Raw genomic sequence first — 11,360 nt, 5'->3', positions numbered from 1 at the left:
TGTGTGTGTGTATGTGTGTGTGTGTTCTTTGCTAAAGTAGTTGTTTTAGTGTGCAGAAGACTTCAGTCCTCAGGGCTGTGTGTGGAGTAGGTCATAGAACTAAAGATTACATTCAGTGACAATATGCTTTCTTAATAATTGGGGTTATAATATCAGTATTGGGCTGGGGAGATGACTCGGTGGGGAATGGTGCTTGCCACCAAGCCTGATGGCCATTCACATGGCAGAAGGACAGAACCCGATTTGACCTCCCCATAAATTCCTCTGGCATATGTTTGTGGCAGGTGCGTGCACGCACATACACACAAACACACACACTCACGCACACACACAAATAATTGATAAAAAAAATGATAAAATAGACTGCCTAATTTTAAAATGATGTTTCCTTACTAATATAAAGAAAGGAAAGCCACATAGCTTTTAGCTTTTAGGTGAATTCATGAGAATTATCATTTTCAAATGTGTGGTGTATATATTTTGTGTGTGCACACACATACCTTATATGTACACTATCTTTTGTAGTCCGCTCCTTAATTAGCTCCTCAGCTCTCTTAGTACCTTTGTCATAATTGGAAAGATAACCACATTATTAAAATGCAGGTTTTAGCTTCATCTTGGTGTTGCCTAAGTTATTTTCTATTGTTACTCTGAGACATTTAAGTCATGGGACAAAGTTTCACCACTGGTAGCAGATTTGAATTAGAACTCATAGCTCACAAACTTGTTTCACACTTTCTTACCTTGCTTCCCTGTCTCCGTATTAGTTTTTGTTTTAAAATCCAGTGGTGTATTAGAGAACCTTTAAGTACAGAATACAGTTCTGACTTAGTTTCTCTAGGTAGTTTTGTTATATACTGTACTTTATACTATAGTTGTTCTTCTTGAAAGCTAGTCCTTTCCCCAAATGCATCCTAACAAAAATACCTAACAGTTAAACATACCTTAAACCTGTGATTAATAAAAACGTATGGATTTGTAATATTCTCTACAAAAATACTTGAAACCCTATAGCCATGTATTGTGCTGACTAGGTGTCACCTAGAGGGCCGTGCAGGTCAGTGCGCTCTTTCCCTGTGCTGCTGCTCCTGGTTTTGCAAAAGGATTAGGGAGCAGGCAGCTAGGAGCCAAGAGGAAGGCCGTGGTGGTGGTGGTGGTGGTGGTGGTGGTGAGCCTTTTCTTCATTTCTCTAACAAAAGAAAGGCCGCTGAAGTGAGAAGTGGTTCCTGGTTGTGGTCCCACCACAGCAGGAAGCCTTCATGCGCACTATTTCCTTCTGCATTGAGAAGTATGCTCACTCTTTATGGGTATCTTAACTTGTATTTGGGCCTTAGTTAAACCCTGTTATCAGAAACTTTTAATGTGGCATTTATAATGTTTTTGAAAAATATTTTCAGCCATGTTTGGTGGCAGATGCCTGTTATCCTTGCCATTGGGAAACGGACACCAGGAATTACAAGTTTGATTCTATGTTGGCCACATAATGAAACTCTTATCACAAAATAAAAAAGGCTGAGAGATAGTACGGTCTGTAAAGTGCTTCCATGTGATTTAAAGACCTGAGCTAGAATGCTAGAACCCATATACTTGGGCTTGGTACTGTGCATCTGGTGTGGCAGCATGAAGTAGAAGTACAATTCTCTGACCAGCCAGCCTGTCCTAATTGCTGAGCTCTGTGTCCCAGTGAGAGACTGTCTCAAAAACCCAGGTCTGGCCATCCTAAGGAACAGTGAGGTTGACCTCAAGCCTACACACATACACAATTAGAAGAAAATTCTCTCCTAACATTGAGTTTGCTGTTTACCTGGTTTTGGTTTCATATGGTGGTGAGCTTGGGTATATGCATTGTCCTGCCTTTCCATTCAACTTAAGCATCAAACTATTTTTTAAACTGTATTTATTCACTTTAAATTCATTAAAACATGAAAAGTGCAAAGACTAATTTTAAGGCTTTTGAAGGAAAAGACGGAGAGAACCGTAAGTCTCTGGTTTATAGAATTCTGCTGTGGGAAAGAGTTAGGCAGAAAAAGGACAACAATCAAAGAACATGCAAAGTACAGTCCAGAGTTCAAACACTGTGGCATACTCGTTTGTCTGTAGGACAGGAGAGGATTATAATATTTCTCCAATGCTCAGGCTTCATTTCTTAAATTCTCTAGTAGCAAATAGCCTATTTAAATAGTCTTTCAATTCAGATAAAGTAGAGTGGGGTGTTAGCCGGCTGATGCCTCTTTACCATCTCTGAAGGAAAACGCGGCTGAGTCAGTGTGGAATGGCCATGCCATGCACTTCTCTTCTCTCCTCATTGCTGCTTTCCTTCTCTTGATTGAAGAGGACTGTCGCCTGTTACATTTCTTGAACATCTAAACTCCTGCTGGAGAGAGGCAGGTTTTTTTGTTTTGTTTTTCGAGACAGGTTTCGAGACAGGGTTTCTCTGTGTAGCCCCGGCTGTCCTGGAACTCGCTCTGTAGACCAGGCTGGCCTTGGAACTCAGAAATCCACCTGCCTCTGCCTCCCAAGTGCTGGGATTAAAGGCGTGTGCCACCACTGCCCAGCGAGAGAGGCAGTTATATTTTAATAATTTTGTTATGTCTTTGTATGTGTGTCTGTATAGGCGGGCATGGTGAGAGAGGAGAAAGCAGGTGCCCGAGTGGAAGTTAGAGGACAACTTTCAGGGGTCAGTTCTCTTACACCTTGCTGAAGCAGGGTCTTGTTATTTCGGCCATATTATATATACTCCAGGAGAAATGACTGGCAAGCTTCCCAGTGATTCTCCCATCTGCCTCATAGAGTGCTAGGAGTGTAGCATTACAGACACAGGTCACTGGGTCACCATGTACAGTTTTTTTATTTTATTTATTTTATGTGTATGAGTACACTCTAGCTGTACAGATAGCCGTGAGCCATCATGTGTGTGACTGCTGGGAATTGAACTCAGGACCTCTGCCGGCCCACTCGCTTGTGAGCCACCATGTGGTTGCTGGGATCCGAACTCAGGACCTTCGGAAGAGCAGTCAGTGCTCTTACCCGCTGAGCCATCTCGCCAGCCCCCCATGTACAGTTTTTTAAATGTATTTTCTAGGGTTGAACTCAGGTTGTCAGACTTACATGACAAAGATTTTATCTTCTGAGCCATCTTTCCAACCCCAGTTGTCTTACTTTAGAATATATCATGAATTTATTCTCTTTTGAAAAGTTTTAAAATTATATGTATTATTTGTATATGTGTCACGTGCATGTCACAGCAGTCAAATGGAAGTCAACTTGTGATTGCTTCTTAGCCCTGTGGGTTCTTGAGGTCAAACAGGTCATCAGGCTTGGCACAGGCAACTCTACCTACTGAGCCTTTCCACTGGCCCACAATTAGCTCCTTTAGTGGTCTTCACAGAATTGTAAAACAAATTTTAGTCAGGCATGGTGATGCATACCTATAATCCCAGCACCCAGGAGGGTTACAAGTTTGAGGTCAGTCTGGAATACATTGCAAGACATTGTCTCCAGGGTGATCAAAGTATTTAAATCTCCAGAGTAAAATAGGAAATTTTCCCTTTTTTATATTTTCTTTCTTTGTTACTGGTTTTTTCAAAGTTGTATTATTATCTTTTAGGGGGTAGGTGGTATAGACTTTTAGATTGTTATCCATTGGAGGCGTGTGTGTGTGTGTGTGTGTGTGAATCTGTGAGCTTTGTGTATGACTAGCCAGACAGCTTAGGATGAATATATAAAGTGGTCTATTAGCATGCTGCAGGGAATGCTCATCATGTAAATAGCTTAGGTCATTCTCAGTAATTCATTTTAAGAAATAGAATATGAAATTCTGATCTATTTAAAGTCAGCATTGTGAGACAGGCAGGAGGATCTCTATGGGTTTGAGGCCAGCCTAGTCTACAGATCGAGTCCCAGAGCAGCTAGGGCACTGTTACATAGAGAAATCCTGTCTTTAAAAAGCAACAAAACAAACCAAAACTCCATAGTGTCAGTATTTACTCTTACTGTTTTAAAGGTACATCCTGAATATGGTTTAGCCCTTTGTGGTTTGATGGTCAGTGGTTACACTGTGCTGTGAATAGAGTAGAGCCTTCACACTGTGCATCTGTGTATTTTGTTCTAAGGAGCTGTAATTAGAACACCATCATTTTTATTGTTGCTTTTAACCTATTTTCTGGTTACGTCTTGCTAACTCTTAAGTCTTGTTCTAGATATGCTTGCCTATACTTACCTTTTTCTTCTAATTCTTACTAGATAATACATTCATTGTTAGGTGGACACATATGTTCGTAAGGATGTGAAGCAGACTGTGGTTTTAGTACTCTCTTGGCTGTCTGAGAACATGTGTGCTGCTGGTGTGTGGTGGGCTTGTCTGATTATATGTTGACTTGAGTCCTAATTAGTTAGTGCTTTGCTATAGGAGAAAAGCAATGCTAGAAAAATTGTGACAGAAAATTCTTATTTGAAATGTCTTATTTCACAGCTAAAAGTTATGAAGTTTCAAGATGAATTGGAATCTGGAAAGAGACCAAAAAAACCAGGGCAAAGCTTCCAGGAACAAGTAGAGCACTACAGGGATAAACTGCTGCAGCGGGTAAGGCATACCTTCCTCAGTAGTGTGCAGTACCAAGGTTCTCATTTGCCTTTGTGGACTATTGAGATATTAGCATTCTATATAATAGCATTTGATGCATAAACATTGACTGATGATTAGAAATACTTTATTCTGGATACTACCCATAGATTAGACAGTTAATGTTGTTAAAAAACATACTTTCAGAATCAGAAAACCCTATGAGAAGATATTATATTGATGGTAGTAAGAAACCATTAATTCTAGGAAGTTACACAGATGAAGGTGGAGATGAGGTTTGGGAAGTACTGCTGATGGGAAGATCATCCCTGAGATGGTGTAGTAAAAAGTAGAACACTTGGCACATCGGGGAGTTCTGGGCTTCAGTACAGTGAATGTCCAGAGCACCAGAACAAGGGCCCCTTTTGGTGCCTGTTGAAATGTCCGGGACTTCTGTTGAGACTGCTGTTTTTATCTGTACCTGGGCCATCATTACGATGGTAATAACGGTGTCAAACAAGAAAGAGCTTGCAGTTACAGAATTACTGGCAGGGAGCTGCCTGGTAAAGTGACTGTTGAGCCATGTAGACCTATGGGAGCCCATGCTCTTCTCTGCTATGTGCCACAAGGATTTTCTCTAGCCGACCATAGTTAGTGTTAGTATTTATGCTCTGTGTGTTAAGTCAGAATAAATAAGTCAGTTTAAAATAGTTGAACTGTAGTATAGTTTTTGTAAAATGTGCAGTCAATCAGGAACTAATTTTTTATCATCATTCAGGAAAGTGTATACTACACATCATTAAAGGAAGTTGGTCTCCTTAGTACTTCTTTAGATTTATATTCTGTGAGATGTAGTTGAACAAAAGAAAAATAAGGTTTACAGTATGGTGCTAGTTGTCTGTACACCTTGAGTCCCTTCAGCCATGGTATCAGGTTATTAGTCTGCATGGAAGATTACATGTTGAGATATTCCAAGCATCTCAGTGGCAACAAACTAAAAAGGGATAAGTAATGTTAATTACAAGTTTAGTGTCCTGTGTGCCATGACTGTTAATGGGAGACAAGATTGTGTTTTCAGAAGGCATATGCTGAAGGTCAGCTAACTATGGTCTTTGTAAGTAAATTTACTAGAACACAGCTATGCCTCTTCACCTAGGGGTTATCTGTGTGTTTTCTTGGTGCTGTGGTACAACTTGGCCAGTGTGTAGTTACAAGATTTTTTTTCATTTTTTAAAAATGAGAAGCAGTTAAGTCAACATTTTTGATGCATGCCAGTCATAAATTCCATTTCTTTTATTAAAGAACTAAGTTGTTTCAGTATCTTTGGCACTACTGTAACTATTCTGTCATTTATTAAGTGAGTCTGCTATATATTGGAAGAATTGCTTTTCGTCAGTCTGGATGGGAAGGTCATGTTAGCTTTTCTGATGTGTTTGTTTGTTTTCCCCTATCTTTCCCATCTTCCTCTTCCCTTCCCTCCCGTTTTGATGTGGTAGGAAGGAAGGAACAGGAGCTCTTTGACTGAGTTCCTGGCTGTCTGCTGTGACTGTGCTTATTGCGCTTATTATTGACCTTTCTGAGTCTAGTGTTCTGTATCTAGACTGAGACTAATAGTGTTGTAAAGGATCACATGATGATTTGCTGTATGGGAAACTGTTACCATATTATTTGGATTACTATAAACAGTAAATATTTAGCTGCTATACAAGGATAATGATGATTTAGTTGATAAGAAATGACTAGTTGCCTGAAAGGGTAGATATTGTTTTGAAAATGAGATCATCCCTTAACTAGTATTTTAAAAACTCCTAAAAAAAAAAAATGGTTAAATACATGGGATAGCCTAGAATGATATTTTTGAGCAATTAAATATTTCCTTTTAAAAAACAAAACAGGAGAAGGAGAAAGAATTAGAAAGAGAACGAGAAAGAGACAAAAAAGATAAAGAAAAATTGGAATCTCGATCCAAAGACAAGAAGGAAAAGGATGAATGTACTCCAACGAGAAAAGAAAGGTATGGCATGTGATAGTTAATCTGCTTTATTTTAAGATTTGGAGTGCTGTTTGATTTTAAAGTATTTCCATTATCAATATCAACAAACCAGATGTAGTTTTCACAGGAAACGTGTTTGGCTTCTGCCTGCAGGAGGCAGAGTTAGCTGAGGCTCAGGGCTACTAGTTGCCACTTGGCTTAAGTAATTAGGACGTCATCTCTTTACTTGGTTCATGTGGTATCCTTAGCCTTAATTCACTGCAGGAATTCAGTTACACTACTGGGTATCAACCTCATGGCTTAAGTAACAGCTTGTTCTATCTCCTGTTTCTGCCACTGTGAGCATCTTGTTTTCTGTTTTGAAAGGAGATTATGTGTAGAAGAGACTGTGACTTGCTTTGTTTCAGCTTTTCTTTTCTGAATTTTTTAACTTTCTTAACTTTTTATTGGTTTAGTTGAGGGGAGAGGGTGGTATACACCTGCCACTGTGCTCCTGTGGAGTCAGAAGACACCTGGGTTGGTTCTTTCCTTCTGCCATGTAGGGCCCAGAGGATCAAGTTCAGTGAGAGTTTGATGGTCATGGTGATGGTGATAGCTCTTATGCTCTTACTTGCTTGAAAGTAAGAAACCATGTAGCAGGTTTCTTACTTTCATAGTTTTAAGTGCGTTTTGTAGTGACACATTTGCTTTAGTAAACAGAATCAGTTTTCCACATTTAAAAAGTGGTTGCAAATGAGAAACCTGGCTTAATCACTCTGTAGATAATTTTTCTTTTATTTTTTATTGGATAGTTTCTTTATTTACATTTCAAATGTTATCCCCTTTCCCGGTTTCCCCTCTGGAACAAAAACAAAAAAACAACAAAAAAAAAACCCAAAACCCTATTCCCTCTTCCCTCCCCCTGCTCACCAACCCACCAACTCCTGCTTCCTGGCCCTGGCTTTCCCCTACATTGGGGCATAGAACCTCCACAGGACCAAGGGCCTCTCCTTCCATTGATGATGATGGACTAGGCCATTCCACTCTGTATGTATTTATAAATAACAAAATTACAATGATTGGCCTTTGATATCTTGAATATGTATAGAATTTGGTTATATATATAATTTAGTTTTATAGAAAAGAAGTTACAAAGATCATATAAACAATCCCTATGTACCCTTCTTTCATCCACATGCTCCACCTACTAAAAGACTTCTGTTTCTTTAGTTCTTTCCTTTCACTTCACCTCCAACCAGTAGATTATAATTAGCCAGTACAGTGTCCTGTTCTCTGAATTGTATCGTTTAACTTTAGTAAAAGACCCACATTAAGAAATTAGCATTGAAAAAATAAATCGTCATTGTTTTCCAATCTAGAAAGGTCAGGCTTATTTCATCTTCCTAGTAATCTCTTCAGCAAAAGAAAATTAAATTTAGTTGAGTTCATTTGGTTTTGGGCAAGCTGTCTAAAGACTTACTTGTTCATTAAATAAAGGACAATCAATGTTGTTGGAAAATAACAATAGCATGTCTAGTGAGAGTTGAGTCAGCATAGCTGGGAGACACTAGTAGTAAAATCAAACTGGAATGCTTAAATCTTAGGAGAGTTCATATGCTTTGTTTTATAGGAAGAGACGACACAGTACCTCCCCCAGCCCCTCTCGGAGTAGCAGCGGTCGGCGAGTGAAGTCCCCATCACCCAAATCAGAACGGTCTGAACGGTCAGAGAGATCTCATAAAGAAAGCTCTCGGTCCAGATCCTCTCACAAAGACTCTCCTAGAGACGCTAGCAAAAAAGCCAAAAGGTAAGTGCAAGTCAGTTGTACCTGTTTCAGTTTCCACTTAGATAATTCCACCAGCTTCAAAGTAATGTGCTTGGCACATTTCTTTTTTTGGAAAGATTTGAGAAAAACAGAGAAATAGCACTCATTTACTCTTATTTTGGGCTATCTTGTTCCTCCCTCAGTTTTTGTCATGATTCAAGTATAGAAGAATTCTAGCAAGTTAAATTAGACTGACCACGGGTTTTCACATGTCCACTGTTGGGGGTTGGGGGGGACTGTGCTTACTTTTTTCTTTGATTCTGTATAATAAATAGACCTAGATTTTGTCAAACTGGAAGAGAATACCCCTTTGCTACAGAAGTAACTATTTGTATTAGGAAATAGAATACTATTTATCGTCTCTTCATATGGACTTAACATTTTATTTAAGCCTTTTAGTCCCACAAAAATAGTCCATAAATGTATTTGATGTTACAGAGGAGCATTTTCTTCAGAGCTGCACCTGAATTTCTAAGCCAATGTTCATTATCATAATCATTTTCTGTAATTCTTTATGAAATAGACTTTCTCCTTTTCCCACTTGTATGCATCTATGTAGATTTATATGTATGTGGGGTTTTGGGGGTTTTTTTGTTTGTTTTGGGAATTTTCCATGAACAAAACTTAGCAAAATTCCTGGTGCCAGATGTTGTAGCAGATGTCATGAATCCTATTACCTGGGAGGCACAGGCTAGCTAGGGCTATACAGTGAGACCCTGTCTCAAAAAAAAAAACAAAAAACAAAAAACAAATTATGTTGTTTTAAATGATATTTAAATGATGGCTTTGAATGAAAATATTTTTTTCCTCTCAAAATTATAGAATAGGCAGCTTTGCTTTTTAAGTTGCGTGAATGTTTTAGTTGGTTCTTTGAACTTTATCTCATGGATTAGAGGTTCAAATATTGGCTGGAGGTATCAGTTACCTGGGGAGCTTATTAAAAGACACATGTTCTCATTGGAGCAGGATAAAGTCTCAGAAATCTGTCTTTTAAAACAAATGCTGTACTGATTACTCATGAATAGTAAGTGCAAAGTAAATCCATGTGTGTGTATAGTAAAGAGTAAATTTGGGTGTGCTGTGTTTTTTTAGTAAGTGCCCTCTTAGAGCTCATTTGAAGCCATATAAGAATGTAAGCAGTTTTGGTAGCTGGTTACCTAAACGTTGTTCTTGTTTGTTTATAGGTCGCCGTCTGGTTCAAGGACACCTAAAAGGTCTAGGCGGTCTCGCTCTAGGTCCCCTAAGAAATCAGGGAAGAAATCCAGATCTCAGTCCCGGTCTCCACACAGGTCTCATAAAAAGTCAAAGAAAAACAAACACTGACGTATATTTTTAAGATGCTGTCACTTATTGGAAATGCAAGTTGTTTTGTGCCTGAATGGTTTTTTTTTTTAATTAGGAAAAAAAAACCATACACACAAAAACAAAATTCTAATGAAAGAGCATTCCTGGGTTTTGTTTGTTGTTTGTTTGTTTGTGAATGCATGTGTAAACTCATGAGTAACTGCATCTGTAGACCTGTCATTGTTTTATATTGTATAAATTACTTTTGTTGTGGCTGTTTTCTCAAGATGAAATTTTTATTGTGCTAATGAATTTCATCAGAAATGTGTCCAATGGATCTGCTGGCAGTAGTAGTATTTTGTTTTAGGATGTTGTGACTTAGACACATAATACAGATGTCTTCCCCCCTTTTGTAGCTTTGACAATTTGAATTAGATTTCAAATAAAATCTGAACAGAAAACTATAATGTTGTTTTTTTGCCCAGTTGGTGACACCAAGTCCCTTAAAGACCTACTAAGTGAATTTGGCACCATGGCTGTTTCTTACCCCTAGTGCACTTTATAAGCTCCAGTGTTCAAGTAGCTAGTGTTTTATAATTACTAAAATGACTTTCAAAAGTTAAGGGACCCAACACTCCTGCTTAGTAGGTTTTGCTGATCCATTTCTGTAAAAGGGTTTCATACCCGGAGAACAGAAGGCTCTAATGAGAGGGTGTGGTGTGTATCTGTTACTGCAGTGCCTGGTTAAAACAGTTCTTTCTCAAAGAAGCAGCATGACTTCAAAACACTCAGTCCATCTTCTGAGCAATTAACGTATTTAGGGTAAATTTAATTTTTATCTTCTATCATGAAACAAGTTTATTTATAAAAGGTTTTATAAAGAAAATTTACCATAGAATTCTTTTGTATAATAGTTGCCTTTTTATAATTGTCTGCAGGTTATCTTTAAAACACTGGTATCATGATATTTGTACAAATTTGTTTGAAACAGCTTTTTGTTTTGAAGGTTTTGGTTTGAAGTACAGCTTTAAATAAAAATTGAAAAATTAAATGGTTTTCAGGCAATTTTAACACCCAATGGTTTATAAATTCAAGGCGCAAAAAGTTGACTTAGCCAGCGTTGAAATCTATTATAAACAGAAGGGACTTGGCTGTGGTCTGGGGAAGAAATAGGAAAACTCGTGAATGTTGATCCCAATCCTGCAGAGAATATACTGAAATAAAGGTCATGTGGACTTGAACTGACACTGGATCTGTCAGCCTCGCCTTCAGGTTCCCATCCAGCCACCTTAGGTAGTGCTTTATATTTATTCTGTAAAGACGCATTGTTTGGATTTATTTGTTTTTTTTAAATCTTTTCACTTTGCTTACTTAATCTTGCCCAATCACAAAATAAGGTGTCTTCTAACCATGATTTGGGGAGTAGTCATATCAGCTCTACAGTAAGGCATGTCTTTTCCTTATCCAACACATCTGTAGCAGCTTTAGAAATGAGCCAGTCGTAATTGCTTTATGTTGTCGTTCTTAGCATGAAAGTATTATTCAGTCCTTTGTTTACCTACTTTATTAGGAAATGTTAATTCCTTAAAGTTGCTCAAAATAATTAATGTGAACATTTGGTGCTGATTCTTAAAGATCTATATAAATACAGCCATTACAAGAGGAACTCATTTTTCTCCCGTGTTCATTGTCTGGGAGAATGGCATTTTGTATCATCT

At 38.2% G+C, this 11,360-nt stretch overlaps 1 protein-coding gene across 4 annotated transcripts in view; it reads left to right on the top strand.

Annotated features, from left to right (window-relative positions):
* Nucleotides 1-10,106, top strand: part of U2surp (U2 snRNP associated SURP domain containing) — a 50,200-nt gene extending 40,094 nt beyond the window's left edge. For all 4 annotated transcript variants that reach the window (XM_031346350.1, XM_031346351.1, XM_031346348.1 and 1 more), the window contains 4 exons: nucleotides 4,472-4,582; nucleotides 6,457-6,575; nucleotides 8,164-8,340; nucleotides 9,543-10,106. In XM_031346350.1, coding sequence (XP_031202210.1) covers nucleotides 4,472-4,582; nucleotides 6,457-6,575; nucleotides 8,164-8,340; nucleotides 9,543-9,681 — 546 coding nt within the window. In that variant the 3' untranslated portion in view covers nucleotides 9,682-10,106. The remainder of the gene's footprint in view (nucleotides 1-4,471; nucleotides 4,583-6,456; nucleotides 6,576-8,163; nucleotides 8,341-9,542) is intronic.
* The last annotated feature ends 1,254 nt before the right edge of the window (nucleotides 10,107-11,360 follow it).

Source organism: Mastomys coucha, unplaced genomic scaffold (assembly GCF_008632895.1).
Source record: "Mastomys coucha isolate ucsf_1 unplaced genomic scaffold, UCSF_Mcou_1 pScaffold23, whole genome shotgun sequence".
In the NCBI taxonomy this organism is placed as follows: domain Eukaryota; kingdom Metazoa; phylum Chordata; class Mammalia; order Rodentia; family Muridae; genus Mastomys; species Mastomys coucha.
The sequence above is the reverse complement of the archived record's forward strand: the minus strand, read 5'-3'. Positions and strand labels throughout refer to the sequence as shown.